This window comes from Carassius gibelio, chromosome B13, assembly GCF_023724105.1.
Source record: "Carassius gibelio isolate Cgi1373 ecotype wild population from Czech Republic chromosome B13, carGib1.2-hapl.c, whole genome shotgun sequence".
Lineage (NCBI taxonomy): Eukaryota > Metazoa > Chordata > Actinopteri > Cypriniformes > Cyprinidae > Carassius > Carassius gibelio.
This window is the reverse complement of record NC_068408.1, coordinates 19,390,400-19,410,239: the sequence shown is the minus strand read 5'-3', so window position 1 is coordinate 19,410,239 and position 19,840 is coordinate 19,390,400. Positions and strand designations below refer to the sequence as shown.

The window sequence follows — 19,840 nt, the reverse complement described above, 5'->3', positions numbered from 1 at the left end:
ATTCCGCAATCACGTGGCGCGAGGGGAGCGTTTTGATTGGTTCTTAGACCAGACATGATTTGCATGTTCTTCAAAACTTCCGCTCAAATCAACTTATTTCAACTAATTAAAAACGAATCATACCATAATTAAGGCTTATATCAGAGTAAGCCTATGAATTGTGCAGGTCTGATGATCTGATTTCATAATAACTATGACATAATGCAACAGACAGGACTGTTTTAGAAAGCCTATATATATATATATATATATATATATGTGTATATATATGTGTATATATATGTGTATATATGTGTATGTGTGTATGTGTATATGTATATGTATATATAAATGTATTATTATTATTATTATAAATATTTATTAATGTTTGTGTTATATATATATATATATATATATATATATATATATATATATAATTTTCCCCACTATAGACCATACTGAGGATAAGCACTATATTTTTGTTTACAATTTACAATTTTTATTGAATACATTTTAATTTATAGCCAAAGCCACATTGACTTTTTTCAAAGAATATCCAGGATGCAATAATACTCATGTGCTTTGAAAATTATACATGATATATGACCTTAAGACAGTTTAATCATAGCTATTAAAAATAAATGGCATCATCTTAAAATATACATGAATATTCTTCACGACTCTAGTGAGCTGAAGTCTAATAATATAAAGTTCTGAATGACAGGAATGCTGTTGTCATCACACTGGAAATGGCTTCGGACGGTCAGGAGAAATGTGTTCTTCGTGGGGGTCAATATGGAACTAATCCTGTTAGCTACGACCTGGATGAACCTCACCTCTGATGCTGGGGCTGAAGAAACACACACAAAACATGACTTTTAAAGTAGCAATATTTAAACAAATCATGTAAAATTATCATGATTCAAATACAAGGAAGTACCTCACCTATGGTCTTATGTAGCTTATCTGGGGCAGTGTTCAGGAGGATCCTCTGCACTAGAGCAGGGGGAACTTGCACACAGATTTGATCATCTCCAGCTTGCACAGTTAAAACAACTGGCCTACAAAGACAAGTCATATTGAGAAAGAAGATCTAGATAACTACTGTTTCACTTGACTTATGCAGTTTTAACAATATAAATATTTATTTGTATCATATCACTTATTTATACATATAAATAATGATTTATTTCTTGGATATTTGTAAATAATGACTACTAAACTGTGACTAAACTACTAAACCTTTGTCATTGGCAGTTTTCAAAAAAGAAAATGATTACTCTTTATTAAACAAGTATACATTAAGTTGATCAAAGGTGACAGTAAAGACATTGATATTATTTAACATTTATTTATTTATTTATTTCATATTTATTTCATATTAGTTAACATTACAAACTATTTTTTTGTTTAAATATGCTTTTCTTTTTAGCTTTCCATTGATCAAAGACTCCTAAAAATGGTATTCATTATCGATGATAAGAATCATTATTAATATTGGAGGACTAATGATAATTGATCATAAATAATCAACAAATCAGCATATTGGAATGATTTCTGAAGCATCATGTGACATTGAAGACTGGAGTAATGAAAGCTTTGCCATCTCATGGAAGAAATTGCATTTGAAAATATTTAAAATGTAATAATATTTCACAATATTACTGTTTTTACTATATTTTTGATTAAATAAAAGCACTCTTGGTGACCAAAGAGTAAAAAAAAGAAAAAAAAAAGGAAATAATTGTGTGTGTGCACATACAGACACACATTCTTTTGACGAGACAGAACAAGGGATCAGACCTATAGTAGCGACGCACTCCTGTGTGGGGCAGACATGGGTAGCAGGGTCTGTATATGCTGTTCTCATCTGTTTCCAGTTCTGCAGAGCACTGACCACATCCAGCAAATATGATGTCACCAGAGACTACGTCCAAGATCGTCTCCAAGGGCGTGTTGCCTTTTATTACCAGTGAGGCTTCCTGGGATGGACTGCTCTGGAACTGGAACGCTGTGATTTGAACTCTCAGATCCACATCACCTAATGAGTGTGTAAACAAGAGTCTTAATATAACCGTCATTAATTATACTACACAGATGCATTGTTAGCAGCAACAAATAGTTCTACCCGAGTATTTCTGGGACAGGAGTGTGCCGAGATCAATCTCAAAGCTGCTAGCGGTCCTCTGTGAGCGGACGGTGTTGTAAAACTCCTTGCATCGATTGTCATCAGGAAAGAGAGGCTGACAGCTGCTCCATGGAGTAGAATGCAGCTCTAGCAAACCTGAAGTCACATCTTGTCTGACTAGCAGCAACCTGAACTCCCATACAGCATCTGTAACATGCATTAGCACTACAAATTATGTACAATATAAAAAAAAAAAAACTCAAACTTTATCGTTTTATTACAGTGGTTGTTCAACACAACAACTGAAAGCCACAAAAAGCAAGTATTTATATATGTTATTTAATGTTACATACGTTAAATACTATATGTTCTTCAAAAAATAGCATTTTGCATTTGCAAAACACAATTTTTTATATAAAATAAACATGAAGTCATCCTGTGGCCACTCTGTAAGGTTGCGGAGGACCCCTAATGATAGAACCACTGAAATATAAAACACCTTTGTTCCTCTCCAAACGCTGCAGCCAGGTGAGAGCAGCTCCCCAAAGTATGACAGCACCTTGGTCACCATCTCCTTGCTCCACATTCAAAATGGCTTTTAGTACACCTCCTACTCTGGATGTCCCCTCTGCTTCATCACGCCAGGCTAAAATCAAGCAAAACAGCATTATGAACACACAAAAAAAAATCTTCTAGTTGCCTTTGAGATGTGATTGTTTAGAATAATAAGTACTAGGCAATATAAACAGATTTGCTAAATGTCTCTCCGGAATACTCGATTGTGATTGGTCAAAGGTGTCGTCCAGTGGTCTTTCAGACCGCTCACTTGGGTAATTGAAACCGGTGCTACTTTAATTGTTATGACATCGTTATATCCTCTGAAACTGGATTATAATGCAGTTCTGTACCTGTGATTAACTGCGAGTGTTTAACCCTAAGCAGAGCGTGAACCAGTGTGTCGGGACGTAAAGCTCCAAGGCGGATGAAGGGGATGGAGTGCAAATCCTGAGGTTTCTGAGGAGGCAGAGACACCAAGAGGGGGCGCTTCTCACACAAATGAGTGCACAGCCTTCTCAGTGTATGACAGTTCAAATTCTGTGGGGCTAAACAAGATTCACTTTACATAAGAAGGGAAAAACCAATAAAGTCGAATACTGTACATAACCGTTACATTACATACCAATGTAAATGTAAACAGACATTGCAATATGACATCTACAGTATACCTTTAACTTGGCAAAATGCTTAGGTTAAGCCTCAGTAGTAATTATGTTTTCATTACCAGGTGGAATACGTTCCCTTGTGACCTGTCCCAAATTCAGCAGCTTACTGGTGAAGGACGACTGCAGGACAGTCTCGGTCTTCCACTTGTCTATGTGCACTGTCACATCTGCCAAAGCAAAGAAAGAAAGACAACTGTGAGTGAAGCATGAGGACATTTCATTAGCGTGCATATCTCACAGGTGTTTTCTTTCAACCACACATCCATTTTGACCACTTTTTAATAATGATTTATGGTTATATTGGATAGGTTGAATGAGCTGGTGATTCACCATTTGTTGGACTGAGAGGTCATGATTTTAGAAGAACATCCTGATATTCTTGTTTTGTTGCTGAGCTGTACATTTTCAGTGTGCACACCCATTCTGCTGACATGCTTCAAATGCATGCATAAAAATACATTCTTATAAAAACAGTAAACACTACTGTTTGAAAGTTACACACTGCATGACCTTAAAATCAGGATTTTTAAATAGATTATGTGGTTGAAATAGTTTCAGAGTATATTGTGTATATAAATATATATATATACAGCATATGCTTTACAATTTAAAGTAATTGATTTCTATTTTAATATATATTCAAATGTAATTAATTTAGTTCATTTGAAATAGAAATCTCTTAACATTATAAATGTCTTTACTGTTACTTTTGATGAAGTTAATGCATTATTACTGAAAAAAAGAAATAAAAATAAATTCTAAACAAAACAAACCACATATTACTGACCCCAAATTTTGGAAGGTAATGTACATGTATATTTTATATATTATATTGTCTGTAAGATTTATACAAGACCATAAGTAAACAACCAAGTTAAATCATAACTTAACTGGTCAATAAACATGAATTCTGATTTATTCTCGAAGAGATTGCACAGTGTTTAACATCAAACACATTTATGAATTAACATAAAATCAGATTTCTATTGGACACTTGGCAATGATACAATATAAAAAGCGTTAATTCATAGATCTAAGGAGGAGGTCTCAGTGGTTTCACCTGTAATGAGCAGAATTTCTCCTGGAAAAACTGTCAGAGCCCAGAAAGCCGATGTCCTCCATAACACCACCTTCATCTCCACGTCTGATTGGTCTGTTACAATCAGTGTTGCTAAAGGAACACTGGTTCCAGCCGAGGCTCCAGTTTTAACTTTGACTTCCTTTAAGTGGCATGGGTGCACCACAGCAACCAAGATGGCGTATCGTACACCATGAGTCTTACACCTGGCCAGCAGGGTTGTAGGGCCACAGAGGGGGGCAGCAGATGTTCTTGCCCTCTGCTTTGTTTCTTTAGTTTTACTTTCGGTCTGAGACAGCTTCATCCTTTTAGAAGAAGTGGGACCAGGTGAAGTCTGTGCAAGTGAGTCAATATTAAGCCCAACTTCCTCATGACCAACAGCTTTTTCAGCCACAGCATTACCCTGAGAGCAGAGGATGCCGTCAGTTGTGATTTCCAGAATTACCCCTCTCTCCTGCTGTCTTTGACTTAGACTGTCATTATGCCACTCTCCTGAGCTTTGCAAGGTTCCCCCTAAACCCCTCTCTTCAGGGCTGACCACAGGACTGTACAGTTCTGGGGAACTTACAGAAGATGAGGGCGTTTGTTTGGGAGGGGTGTGTGGAGAACCAAGAAGAAAGTCATCAGGAAAGTCAGAAGTTGGACATTGGGCCGCTCTACCTCGAAGAAGCAAGGCTTGGGACTTTGTCCATGTACTCAGATACTCAGTCTCTGTGGAAACAGGTGATGCAGGCCTTCCATCTCTGCCTTGTCTATGCGAGCAGAAGCAACTATCTAGGTATTCAGTCACTAATACAGGACACAATACCTCTTCTTCAACAGACTCTGCCTTTGACTGAGAGCACTGGCTGCCTGATGGAGCGCCGTCATCCTGTGATGTTTCTGTTTTGTCCTCTAAACTCTCAGATACTCTGTCAGAGGAAACAGCAGCTTGCATTCTACCACTAACCATTGCAACACACTCATCTGTTTGGGCTTCTCTAATGGTTTCTTTGGGAATCAACCTGCCATGACTCCAAGTGAGGTCTATTGTTTTCCAGGGTGCGGCTGCTCTCTCCTGCACATCTTCAGCGAGTGCTTGGGGACATGGGGCACCCAAAAAAACATGAATCTTTGGTTTGTGTGCCATTTTCCTGTCTTTAGAAGTTGCACTGATATTGGCCCAGTCATAAGATTGCCAGGGCTTCTACTATATTTGCAGACAGGTTAAAGTGGCCATCTGTAAGAACATGGAAATGCATACTGTTAGTTAAAACACAGACAAAAGTCCACAAAATGAAGACTGGTTTGCTTCCAGAATAAAAAAAAATCCTGATAATTATGTTCATGTCTTTCTTCTTTTCAGTTGCAAATTAATTTTTCTTCAAAGTAAAAAAAAAACATTCCAGGATTTTACTCCATACAGTATACTTTTATATACATTTTTTTTCATATATATATATATATATATATATATATATATATATATATATATATATATATATATATATATATATATATATATATTTTTTTTTTTTTTACACACAGGAAAAAAATTCTAACAACATAAACAAAAAGTAAAATGAAAACTGAATGTATATAAATAAAAGCTAAAAAATGCTAACAACATTATTAGAATATATAAATACTGACTATTCATTTATAAATTATCAAAAGCCACACAGCTGAAAATGCTAAATTACAGTAAAGGAATATTACAAGCATGTTCCCTGAGGAAGAAAAGTAACAACTTGTGAATAACAGAGCATTTGAATGTGTCTGTGCAAGTGTGCATTCCTCCGATCAGCTGTTTTCACTTAGAAAAAGAACAAAAACAGCAGTTTAATGAATGACTCTCCAGAATTACACCAACCAGATGATGGGTGTAGGCACCGCATGGGCCAATAACAGAACTGTACACGCCTCTTATTAACCAGGCAGTGTGATTTATTGCAGGCCGAATTTCTAGACTGGGATGTAGGGGTGGTTTACTAAAAAAAAAAAAGAAAAAGACTGAAAACAGACACATTTTCTTGCTTTAGCTGATTCTCACGTGCAAGGTGTAAGGAAACCATGTAAAGCAAGCATGAATAAAAACATTTGAAAACTTGGCACACGTGTTTTAAACAGTTTCCTTGTCTTGATCGGGGACGCTTTTACTATACATATTTACTATATATAAGGAATCCATTGCTGCTGTCCACATACAGTATATGATCCTCCGAGGCAATAGAGATTGTACACATTGAGACATATCCTGGGAAACTGCAAAAAAACAAGCTCAAATTCTTCCCTGGAAAAAAAATCTAAGAGGCCCTGGAAGAGCTGATCTATAATGAAGAGCAGGATGTATTTCAGGCAGGAACAAATTACAGTAGACATGAAGCAGATATGACATGACTCCTCATGTCACTGTAACCGCAGGTGAAATAAAGGAGTACATCTGGATTTACTGAACATATTGTACACCGAACAACAGCTAATACTACACTGTTAGACCCAGTGAGTAAAGGTAACACAAACCAGTCATTTGCCAATCATTTGAAGAAAATGATTGGTGTAAATATTCAAGTTAAAAATAATTATTCATTCGAGTCCAGGTAGGTAGGTGAGTTTTGGGTAGGAAGCAGACACTATAACTGATTTATGAGACTGGAGCTACTGTACTCCATCATGGGCTGGAAAAGGCCAATAACCCTGACACTAACTAATAACAGTCAGCAGGGCCTCTGCTGACCTCACATGACCTCAGTTGCGCAAGAAAATTACAGTCTGGATAAGCAAAAACAGAATAACCTTTATCACAGAAATAACTATATTTAAATACGGGTTATATGCACTGAGTATGAGTGAATCTGTGTTTTTGTTTGGCTTCTAACAATTTACTAGATAAGCACTACAATTACCCAGTAGAGCTATGACGAATTGGAAAACTGTTGTAGTCCTTATATAGTGACTTAAAATTCACGTTCAAGATATGACTGTAACATGAAAGTCTCTTAAATTAACATTAAGCATATACTGTACATTATGCATTCTGCTCATTTAATGCATTGGTTTTTGGTTCACAAAACACACCACAGGAAACAATTAAAAGTTAAAAACACTACAGTATTTGTAGTGGAAATCTTTAAAGGGGTCAAAAAACATTATTTTCCACATTCGGTACATTATTGTTTCTCCTCTATGCCCCGCCTTCTGAAACCCGTCGATTTTTACAAGACTCATCGGTCTGAAAAGCTAGGTGTGCTCTGATTGGCCAGCTATCCAGTGCGTTGTGATTGGCCGAATACCTCAAGCGTGTGACGGAAATGTTATGCCCTTTAATAAAAATGTGATGGTCTGTCCAGCCAAAGTGACTAGACATAAACATAAAACCCAAATGTGATATAAACATGGTTTCTAGTCGTGTCCTCTTTTGGAAGGCAAAAACAAAGTAGCTTGGTTTTTACAGTGATTCACAAAGATCTATATGACGCGGGGGCAGCAACAACAATACTACAACGAGAAAAAAAGGTGAGCCTTCTTTCTTTGCATGAACATCAGTGTTATGCAAATCTTCCCACATAGTGATGTAGACATGGGGCATGTTAGAACGAGCAGTTTCTTTACTTTTATAAAGAATATCTCTTTGGATTTGAGACTTTAGTCTTTGCAACTAAAAAGAGCTTGTAACACTCCAACGAGAAAGAAAAAATTTAAGTTGCATCATATGAGCCCTTTAAAACTTGTAATGTCTGCAGGGTCACCATGGGTTGATGTTCAAGATGTTATTTGCCATAAATGCAATAGGATTGCTGTAATATTGTGAGATAGTAGTGACTGTTTGTAGTTGTATTGGGCCTATTTGGGAGATAATCCAGGGGCCTTTTTTTTTACTCCCAGTCTCTCCTGGAACACAAACCCTTTTTTACTCAAACAATTATCTATAACAGCACATCGTTAAACAACAATACTTTCAAAATGTAGTATATGTTATTTAAAGGCATCAGTCTGTTTTGAAAACCCTTTTCAGGTGGCATTGCTTACTATAAAAAAGAAAGGAATCTGTTACACTATTTCTCAAACCCCCCTCTGTTCTAATCTTTAGTGAAATACCATGACATTGGTATATCATACAGTATCAGAGAAAATTTTCCCCTAAAAAATTTGTATTTTTTTTTAAAGAGGTATAACGTTTAGCCAATACATTTATTTCATGGAGTGCAGTAACTTTATACTTTTACATATTGTTTCAATACTTTTTCCATAAGTTCATAGCGCAATGTTTGCTTATGGGTTCGTGCTCTTTGAGCGCCTCCCAGCTTGAGGTGGAGACCCACGGGCCACGGCACGCCTCCCTGCCGCTTAAAACAACTCACAAACAGTACTCAAGCTGACACTTTATTGAGTGGAGAGGAAAAAGGAGGAGCCCTGGTGTCCGTTTATTCACCCGTCCCACCCTTTGACACTGTATTAGTTTTTTTCTCTTTGTAGCTACTGTTAGTTATTGTTTTAATTCAAAATCATGTATAGGTATCTGGGGGAGCTCGTCAGCCGCGCAGCCGCCAGCAGCGCTCTGTCCTCGGGATGCTTCGACTCCGTTTTGCCCGCTTCCGCGACTCTCCTGCGCGTCCGCCGTTACAGCGAAGCCGTGGGAGAGAAAGACGATGACCCTAACTTCTTTAGGATGGTCGAGGGTTTCTTCGACCGCGGAGCTTCTATCGTGGAGGACAAACTCGTGCATGATCTGAAGACGAGAGAAACGCCCGAGCAGAAGAGGCACCGAGTGCGGGGGATCCTCAAGATCATCAAGCCCTGCAACCACGTCCTGTCCGTGTCCTTCCCCATCAAGAGAGACAACGGGGAGTGGGAGATGATCGAGGGCTACCGAGCTCAACACAGCCAGCACAGGACTCCGTGTAAAGGAGGCAAGTTCATGCGTTATTCACACCGGAGTTAATAGGAAGCAGACGCGCTCACGAGAGAACACATGCAAAATTAAGACACGTATCACTTACCTATCGAAGCATCTTCAGATGTTTTGCATTGTGGTGACGCGATTCTGCGCGTGTCCAACACATTGATTTTACACGCATTAGCTTTGTAATTTGACAGAGAGTGATAAATAGGCCTTGCGTGCCATGCACTTGGAAAATATCCTGCGTCGCGGTTGCGCAGCAGCGACACTCTGCGATTGTTTGCGTGCAAGCTGCACAATAATAAAATCAACATGCTGTGTACTGATCCTGGTAATAAAGCGGCTAATAAATAGGTGTTATATCGGAATAAACGGGTTTTAGTTATTTATCTTGTATGAGCTGGTCTAATGTGTACATTAGGCGAGATGGCCACGTGCAGGTTTGTTGGTATAAAATGACCAGCTTGTGTACATCTTTAGAGCATTTAACAGTTTGACCATCTTAAACTGGTTTGAAGACCAGTTGGTTGCTGGCACAAAATGTTACCCAAGCTAATGACCAACATAGACCTATATGCATTGCATTTAATATTTTATAATATGTAGGAGAGAAAAATGGCTTATAATTAAAAACACACCCTGCATTGCTTCACCATTTTAGGTTTACGTTTGATCAGTATTTTAGCAGGAATGCTGCCTGGCTTGTTCATATGTTTATTTTATTAGGTAGGTCTGCCACCCCCATCATATAAATTACAGTTTTCTCTTTACAGGGATATTTGTAACTTTTGGGAAGTTGTGAACTCCTTTATATCACTGGAATGTGCTTGTGTAAAAACTGTTTCTATGAAGCATGACCTGTTCTGGAGATGTTTGTTAGGCCGTTAGATTGTGCTTCATCAGGACTGACTCTGCAAAGCTTTATTAAGGAAGGGAGGTGGAAGCCCTCCAGAGCAGTTCAGTCTCTCTGCAGTTTCCTCCAATAGAAGCTACATCCAGTCAGTTTTTTCAGACTAATTTCCCCTTTTTAAAACTAGGAAGGAACCTTACCTTCAACTGTAGAATGACCAAATGAAGTAATTACATCACATTTACTTTAACCACCATTTTAAGTTGCTGAGGAGTTCGGCTAAACTGATCAACAAAGTTTTGGAAGAGATGTTATATTGTACCCTGCTTGATCTTCTATTGATTATATTTAAGAGGAGCTTCCAGTGAGACAGTCACTGAACTGATGGCTAGACTTTAAACTGTTAAGTTTGTAAATGAGCTCAGTCAATGAGTTTACCTTGAGGTCTAGTAACCGGATAACAAGAAAACATGTTTTTGCACCTTGTGTGCTGGGAAGCCTCTTATTAAGTTAATGTAAAAGAGACCTCATAACCAGTTTACATGGGGAAGGAGCTCAAAGTTTTTTTTATTTTTTATTGAGCTGTAAGGAAACTAGTTAAAGGATAACATGACCTGCAATCCTATTCAGTTATTGGATTTAAATATGCAATAAATGAAGATTCAGCAAAATATGCATAAAGTATAAGTAAAAGAATGCAGACTTTGGACTCCCTGAATATGTACACTGGACATGCTAATTCCACAATATGCATACAGAAGAGCTAATGAAACTACCTTTTTGAGTTTTCTTGCTCACTTAATCACCAAATAACTCATAAAATACACTTTGTTTTATAGTGATAGTTCACCCCAAAATGTTATAATTTACTCCCCCTTAAGCTGTTCCAAATCTCTTCGAGTTTCTTATTTCTGTTGAGCAGAGGTTAAGTGAACTTTATTTATATAGCACTTCATACAATACAGATTGTGTCAAAGCAGTTTTAAAGGGTACATAACATACACAGTTTCACCTAATCTCATGTTAATCTTGAGTACCTATAGAGTAGTACTGCATCCTTCATATCTCCAAAAAAGTCTTTAGTTTTTATCATATTTATAAAAGAAAAATACATCTTTCCGGTTCTCTCTGGAAAAAGCCAAGCTCCTGGAGGTGTGTCGTCATTGAAGTGACGAGAACACACAAATGCACTTGATACTGCTGCCCCAGGGAAAACAAACTGCATCCACTGTTCATGTAACACTGGGTTCTTTGGGAAGCTGAACATGGTAAACTTTCACTCGCATCCAAAATACACTTATTTGAAAACATTCTCAAACAAATCCTATGCAGCGCTGTCGACGATTTCCAGATGAAGTGCGTTGATGTTCGCGGTCTCGCTCTCCTCTGGTCGACCTGTGCACGGGCGCGCTTTCCTGAGAGAAATGCTCATATAAGGAGTTCCACCTTCATCTACGTCATTAAATCCATGATCGAAAAAAAAAACAGCTGAAACTTGTACCAAGTTCTACCAACCCGGAAGTAAGCTTTTCAGCACAGAAATTCTCTTTTTTTATTATTATTTTTTTTACTTTGGCCATGTTTAGCATTAGAATCCATCTCTTTAACACTGTGAACAACTCTGAATACTTGAAACACCATTGTAGCCCCCCTTTAATTAAGAAAACGGTGTGTCCATAATGCAAGGGGATGATAGTAAAAACTCAATTTTCAAGTTAAAGTCAGTTCATCACTGATTCAGTGATTTCATGGTCCGGCTCAGTTCAGTTCAAACAGCATCCGTGCAATCAAGTCGACAATATTGTACCAACTAAACAAGCCAAATGCAACAGTGGAAAGGGAACCAAAACTCAATCGGGGACAGAAATGAGAAAAAAACAAACAAAAATGAAAAAAAAAAAAACAGGCTCAGTCATAAAAGATATTTTGGAGACTGTTAGTAACCAGACAGTTTCGAATAGCCATTGGATTCATTAGTACTTTTTCCATGCTATGGAAGTGAATGCCTAACATCAACTGTTGAGAGTGAGTAAATAACAAAAATGTAATTTTTGTATGAACTATCCCTTTAAATCTGCACTAAGAACATTCTTTGAGGTTAGTAGTAATTTGAAAGGAATCACTAGCTCATTGTCCATGAATTCAAGAACTTGCCATTGCTATTCAAGCAGGGCTTTCGAGGCCGATTGAAAACCGAGATGTTTAGTTTGGGGCAGTCACGCTGGTTTTAAACACACCCAGTTTGGCTCCTGCCTAGATTTTCTTCCCTTGTTCTTCAGTGGAGAGAGTGAGTCATCACGGTGGTTGCTTAACAGCCTGTCCTGCCACACAAAATTTCCCCTCTAAGAACTAAGACCTTTTTTTTTCTTCTTTCTTTTTCCCAAGACCGTTAGAGCATTTGAATTTTCCAGGCCTCCTACTCTAAACAGCATATTACCCAGATCATCAATGCTATTTATACTGACAAACAAGGCAGCGGACAAATATTTTGCAGCTTTCATTCTGTTATATATTCTTTTTTTCCCCAAGAGCTTTAAAACACCCTAAAATGTCCTTAATTATATAGGAACACATGTAATATAAAAAAAGGTTATCAAAGTTGTATAGTGATGTAAGCTTAAATCGATAGAGAATATCCTGTCTTAGCATCATAAAACAAAGGCTGTAATGCATGTGACTTATTTTGATGCTTGTTTAATGACTTAAGTGATGTATTTGCATAGACCTGCAGTCTGATGGATGAGGACACTGCTTGTGTTTCTCCAGGTATCCGTTACAGCACAGAGGTGTCAGTGGATGAGGTGAAAGCCCTTGCCTCACTAATGACGTACAAATGTGCAGTTGTAGGTAAGTTCTTGCTTAAGTTTGCTTATGTGTACATTTATTCGGTTGTGGTTGTAAGTGTGAACGTTTAATCATTTGCATGAACCGTGTTCTCCACAGATGTGCCTTTTGGAGGAGCTAAAGCGGGGGTGAAAATTAACCCAAAGAATTACTCCGTGAGTGTTTTCTTCAGATTCTCTGACTAAATGTAATTTTGGAAGATGGAACTTCAGATATTTTGACTCTAATATTAAATGCTCCTGCAGATGAATGTCTGGATATGTATTTGCATTTTCTAGAGTCCATCCTCTTTAGATGATGTTGAAGATTTTATGACATTGTTCTCTTAAAAAACTGTTAGATTGCTAGTAGATGCTCTGGAAGCAACCAGATTCAGAAATGTATTTATTTCTTGACATGCAAGTAAATCACATTATAGCTGCTGATGTCCCGCCATTTTTTGTTTTTCTTACACAGGACACAGAGCTGGAGAAGATCACGAGAAGGTTTACTATTGAGTTAGCTAAAAAGGGCTTCATTGGTGAGATATGAGCAGGCACAAACTGAATCTTTTCCTGAGTTCAGCAAAAGCTCAGCAGAATTGATATCTGTTGATCCCAAATGACATCAGTTTAGCATATTTTACTATTTAGGCAAGAATAAAACAGGAATTCTATGGCAGATCAAACTGCAACAACCTGAACAATTGTAATGCAGTATTTCTCATCAGATGGCACGGTTAAGATTAACAGTCAGGGTGCTATTGACACCACTTCTACATTACAAGTTATTTAACCTGTAGTCCAAAAGCTTAGATAAGCTGTATTCATATTACAATATTCTGCCAAGAGCTTGTAATAGAGCCAACTTTTCTTAGGAAGTAGGTGTTTTTGAGTCTGTGCATGATTCCCACACTGCACTGTAATTGTGCAGTGATATAGTTGCCACAATGTGACAATTATCACATAATACATTGTATGTATAATGTATTTTATGAATTCCATTAATTGTGTCCAGATGTTTAAGTTAAATATCATTAGCCCTGGCCATGGGAAGGGCGGATCAGTAGCACACTCATTTCTGTTTTCTTTGTCAGGGCCTGGCATTGACGTCCCAGCCCCGGACATGAGCACAGGAGAAAGGGAAATGTCCTGGATTGCTGACACATATGCTAACACAATGGGCCATCATGTAAGTTGAGGAACCTGACCAAGTGTTCATTTAGTTTACAACAGGTTTGCTGAAATGAATGTAACCCAAACCACTTAACATATAAAGTGTAATACAGTTTTGCATGGTAATTTCCGCTATAGTAGTTTTATCTATTTTTAGCATTCAAAATGCATCTAGCAGCAATGATGTTTTTATTATATTTGCAGTTGTCCGCTTTCTTAAATCTCTTTGCATAGCAAATGGTGATTCATTTAGTCTTTCATGCATTTCCATGCATCTAACTATAACAAAGACATACTTACTCTGGTTTGAATAAATAATATACCCTCATTTGCTGCCTTGCAAACACTAGGAAATTCAGGAAAATTCAGATCTAGTTTCCCCCATTTCATTGCATAATATTGTAGACAAATACAGCACATACAGAAAATTGGATGCATACATTACCTTGAAATGATGGAGTGATTTCTGATGCATGTATTGTGTAAAAGATGCACAAAGATAAAGAGCATTCACTGTCCCTGACAAAGAGCATGGTGTTAATGGGACCAAGAGAACAAAGCAGCCTCTACTGACAGACTCTTTCAATACAGTCTGTCCTCCCATGGCAGTCCTTTGCTTTGTCTAGGTAGCTGTGATGTTCTGTCCTATTTGTGCGCTGGCCTGTAGCGAGATAAGTGAAAGGACATGAGAGATATGCTGTAACATCAACAGGACCTTACACTGAATGATGGTCATAACACAGACCTCATAGCTTTGTGTTTCATTATTAGAGTTGAGGTTATTCTGTATAATGCAAACTAATTATTATTATTACAAACGATTATAATTCAAAAATATAATTCTTCTTCATCAGGATATCAATGCTCATGCCTGTGTTACCGGTAAGCCCATCAGCCAGGGTGGGATCCACGGCCGTATATCTGCCACTGGCCGTGGTGTCTTCCATGGCATTGAAAACTTTGTCAATGAAGCTGCTTACATGAGCCAGCTGGACATGACCCCGGGGTTCGGAGACAAGACATTTGTCGTTCAGGTTTGTCCAAGTCAATAAAACTTAAACCACCCTTCAAGTTTCTGAACTTGATTTCAAAGTGCTACTTTTCTTTCATGGTGGAACTTTAATGCACGTTGTCCATTAGCCCATGATGATTTTGTTCCAGCAGTTAGTGGATGCTGACACAGACCATTCTGACTTTGCTTATCTAAGGAATTTAAATATTCAGAATATTCCTTTAAGATGCCCAATCTATATTTATTAAGAGTGCTTAAAAGGGTACAAGACCTTCAAATGTTACACTTCCGACATAAATGATTAAAATCCTCATTATTTTACTGTGTGTTGCAACACTTTATTGTAATGTCAGAGAAATAAAAATATATTGTAAAAAATATATTTAATGGAATAATAATGCATTTGTGCCTTTTTTCTTCAAAAACAATGCCAAGAGATAATATTGCACTTTTTGCAGCATAAACATGGTTTATACTGTAGTTAGATTGTGTTTTGACTATTTTTCAGAAGGGTAAGAAATTGTATGTTAAGTTATGGTCTCTGAAAACAATTCTTCAACTTGAACTTCTGAAGTCTATTTCGTTTTCGTTATATTTAGATATTAAAATTGTAACACAAATACTGACTTTGTTTTGCAGTGGATTTAGATGTTTAGCAATGTTCATGCACTAAATCCATCAGCTCCGCTGTTAGTATAAAAACTATTTAATGCGTTCTGATTCTCTTGATTTTTGTGGTAGGGTTTTGGTAATGTGGGCCTGCACTCCATGCGTTATCTGCATCGTAACGGAGCGAAGTGTGTCGGTGTCGGAGAGCTGGATGGAAGCATCTGGAACCCTAAAGGCATTGATCCCAAAGAGCTGGAAGACTATAAGCTGGTGAGTATTAATGGCTCATTTACTTTAGAGTGACATTCTTGCCGAAGCTTCACTGTAAGGCAGCCACCTTGTGGCCACATAGTAGTACTACACATTCAAATGTATTAATACTTCAAGTACTCCTATTTTCCAGGCCAATGGCACTATTGTTGGCTTTCCTAATGCCACCCCCTATGAAGGCAGCATCTTGGAAGCTGAGTGTGATATCCTGATCCCTGCTGCAAGTGAAAAACAACTTACAAAGAAAAATGCCAACAACATCAAGGCCAAGGTTAGAGGTCAACAGTCAACCAAAACAAAAAATGGCGCCATTTTAACGTAGATAAGTTATTAATTGTATTATGCCACTCGAGAGAAGCTGCAATGAGCATTTAAAAGAAAATGAGTAACGCATATTATTTTGACAGATCATTGCCGAAGGAGCTAACGGTCCCACCACCCCTGAAGCTGACAAGATATTCCTAGAGAGGAATATCATGGTGATCCCTGTACGTTTTCCAATCCTAAATGTTGTTTTAATATTAAATCAGTCTTTTTTTTTGTATGCATATACAGGTTTTGTCTGAATATTTTATGCATATACAATTTGATCTTATTTAATCTATTTACCTTTATTTAGATTGTATTTGCAAGATCTTTTTTATATAGGTTTTATTTGTATTGTTGTAAAATAAAATTAGGTTTTTTTTTCTAGTTTTAAACCACTTTGATCTTGCCTTGAAAATAGCCTTTGATGCCAATAGGATAGTAAAAAGAAATAATTGTGCATGTATAGGACATGTACCTGAATGCTGGAGGTGTGACGGTCTCCTACTTTGAGTGGCTGAAGAACCTGAACCACGTCAGTTATGGCAGACTGACCTTCAAATACGAAAGGGACTCCAACTACCATCTCCTCAGTAAGTCGAAAATGTGTCTCTCAGAAAACAGACAAAGTCAATATACTTAAGTGTTTCCTTTTAGAAATCTCCCTACATATGGTCTGATCGTTTGCAAATCAATCCCCAGTCTTGTTTTTCTGCCGATTTAGCTCTCTGGGAGCGCTTGTTTTTCTTTTTCTAATTGCTCTAGATTATGTCGGTATTCAGGGGGGCTAGAATAGGTCACGTGGTGTTTTTGTTCACTTTGTTTATTCTGCTCCCACAAGCAAATATAGTGGGATTGGTGTCCCGTTGAGAGTATCCGGGCATGCGTGCATGTATACACAAGAACACAAATCTGTGCTCTGTCTTGCCTTTCATCTGGCTGGCCTAAAATAACCTCACTTCACTGAGAATCACATGTTGCATAAAGGAAACAGGAGCAAACCCATGTGAAGAAGCTGTTGAATGGTGTAACGATCATTTTAATATATTCGTATACTAAAACAGGACCATACTTTATTGCATCCTTTATCAAATATGTAACTAAAGAACAGATTTGGGGCTCAGAGAATAAGCATTGTTTTGGGAAGATCCATGTGCTAATGGGGGTCTACCGTGTTGTTTGGCAGTGTCTGTCCAGGAGAGTCTGGAAAGGAAGTTTGGGAAACATGGTGGAGCCATACCTGTTGTTCCCACAGCTGAATTTCAAGAGAGGGTTGCTGTGAGTATGAACGCAGAAGCACATGCAATTAGCATTTAAAAAAAATAGTTTTAAATTAGACTGCTGGAGCTTTATACGCTTGTGTTGCTCGTCTGGCAGGGAGCGTCTGAAAAGGACATTGTGCATTCTGGATTGGCTTATACAATGGAGCGATCCGCCAGAGTAAGTAGATAAATATACTGTAAAATATATCATTTATATAATTATAATTGTATACAAATATATATTATGCCTATATTTATACAGTATATGATGCTGTGTGTGTGTGTGTGTGTGTGTGTGTGTGTGTATATATATATATATCTTGTGTGTGTATATAATAACAAGTATTATATATCTTGTATATATATATATATATATATATATATATATATATATATATATATATATATATATATATATATATATATATATATATATCTCTTTAATGTATATAATATGTTATTTTTATATTTTTTTATGTATTCTTTTATATTGTTGGTTACTGTATTAGCATTGTTCATTATTCTTAATATTATTATTATTATTATTTGTAGTAGTATATTTTGTTGATCTTTATTTCAAATATATATATTTTTTATTATTATAGTCAAATAATAATTCATATTAAATGCATTCTGCTACACAGTCGTAGTAATGACGTCAGACCCTGGTAGACATACAGATGATACAGATTATGAGTAATAACAATGAATCAATAGCAGATTAATTATTACTGTCCCTGCTTACAGTGGTGTTAGATGGCATCTAACGTCTCTCTGTCAACTTTTAATGTCATACTGCATCAGAGCCCTTCTGAACATGCAAACAAACAGATACTCATACTTGTCACACACCCAGCTACAGCTTTTGTGTGAAACTGGGATCTGGTAACCAGAGAACAGCATTTTTGTTCATGTGTCATTGCTGCTGTCAGTTATTTGTTTCTGAATTGGAAAATGAGATCCAGCCCATTTAATAGTTTCTTAATCATTCAGCGCACCCAAAGATGTGTGGATCATTCAAACCTTTAGCTAGAGGGTCTGCTCAGTCCAGTATGTTGGGGTCAAATTGTCAATTACACTGTTCAATTAAGCGCTCTTTATTGATATTTGTTTAGTATTAAACCAAAAGTAAGCTTTACAATATAAGTCTTGTGATAATTTCTCACGGACTGAGCTCATCGTATATTGGCTTCTCCGCAAAGGACACATGCATTGCCGCACTATATTTTTACTAAAATTAGCAGCATACATAAGATTAATTTTACAGCAATATTCACTTGAATAAGTATGAGTATGATGGATGAAATGCTGTCTCAGGAAGCAGCGTACTATGTGTTTAAGCTTGTTTGATGTATGAAGAGCCTCTGTTGTTCACATAATTCATCTCTCCTCTTTTAGCAAATCATGCGCACAGCCAACAGGTATAACCTTGGGCTGGACCTGAGGACAGCGGCCTACGTCAACGCCATCGAGAAAGTCTTCAAAGTGTACCATGAGGCTGGTCTAACCTTCACATAGACGGTTGTATTATTCACCTGGCTCTATATCTGAGTCTGTTAATCTGCGCAGACAGATTTTATACATCCACATATATCTGCCATATCATTTATGCATCTTTAGAATCCTCTGGTCTTTTCAAGTATATCATCCTTTCAGACTTTTTAGAAAAGCCTTAATGACAAAATCCCTTTAATATAATCTCCTTGTTAACATTTAGTAATGTTTTCTTCATGTCATGTGTAATTGAAGTCGCTGCATATTGGAAACACATTAAGCCTTACAGTCACAGCCGCACACTGTTGTTTCTAAAAACTGTTGTTTCTAGAATTTCTAGATGGTTACCTTGTTTATTTTTTTCACAAATTTTGACATAGTTCTAGTCGAGTGGGAAAGGGATACAGGATCAATCTCAGGCTTTTTTATATCCGTTAACATAATGTTGGTTTTTGCTGCTCCTTGGAACATTTTTGGTGATAACCCAAAGCTTCCTTAGTTTTTAAATGTGTCCTTGTCTTTACAAGTCCGTGTTTAATTTCTTAATAATTGGCAAATTTTTGGAGCAAGTTTTTGGGAGCTAATCTTTATTTTTATCATATTAGCATTTAATACGAAACACCCTTTAAAAACAGACTTTGTATCACCTTTTTAAATGGTCTAAAATTAATAAAATGTAAATGTTAATGTGAAGCGTGTCTGGGTTATTTGTACTTTGAAATGTTTTAAAATTTTGTCCCCCCAAAAAGTAA

The 19,840-nt window shown here is 37.1% G+C and overlaps 2 protein-coding genes across 2 annotated transcripts; one reads left to right on the top strand and one right to left on the bottom strand.

Moving 5' to 3' along the window:
• Nucleotides 1-455: 455 nt before the first annotated feature.
• shld2 (shieldin complex subunit 2) lies at nucleotides 456-9,548 on the bottom strand. Its single transcript, XM_052571865.1, has 9 exons — nucleotides 9,388-9,548; nucleotides 4,391-5,627; nucleotides 3,390-3,497; nucleotides 3,016-3,210; nucleotides 2,607-2,753; nucleotides 2,108-2,314; nucleotides 1,783-2,020; nucleotides 925-1,040; nucleotides 456-829 (listed from the first exon to the last, which is right to left on the bottom strand). The coding sequence occupies exons 2-9, from the start codon at nucleotides 5,535-5,537 to the stop codon at nucleotides 654-656; spliced, it is 2,334 nt and encodes a 777-aa protein (XP_052427825.1). The 5' UTR covers nucleotides 5,538-5,627; nucleotides 9,388-9,548; the 3' UTR covers nucleotides 456-653.
• LOC127969770 (glutamate dehydrogenase, mitochondrial) lies at nucleotides 8,749-19,775 on the top strand. The gene is made up of 13 exons (XM_052571866.1): nucleotides 8,749-9,297; nucleotides 12,904-12,984; nucleotides 13,081-13,136; nucleotides 13,438-13,501; nucleotides 14,057-14,151; nucleotides 14,990-15,169; nucleotides 15,889-16,026; nucleotides 16,160-16,297; nucleotides 16,434-16,514; nucleotides 16,802-16,925; nucleotides 17,519-17,610; nucleotides 17,710-17,772; nucleotides 18,993-19,775. Exons 1-13 carry the CDS (start codon nucleotides 8,895-8,897, stop codon nucleotides 19,110-19,112), a joined length of 1,635 nt encoding a protein of 544 aa, XP_052427826.1. The 5' UTR covers nucleotides 8,749-8,894; the 3' UTR covers nucleotides 19,113-19,775.
• The last annotated feature ends 65 nt before the right edge of the window (nucleotides 19,776-19,840 follow it).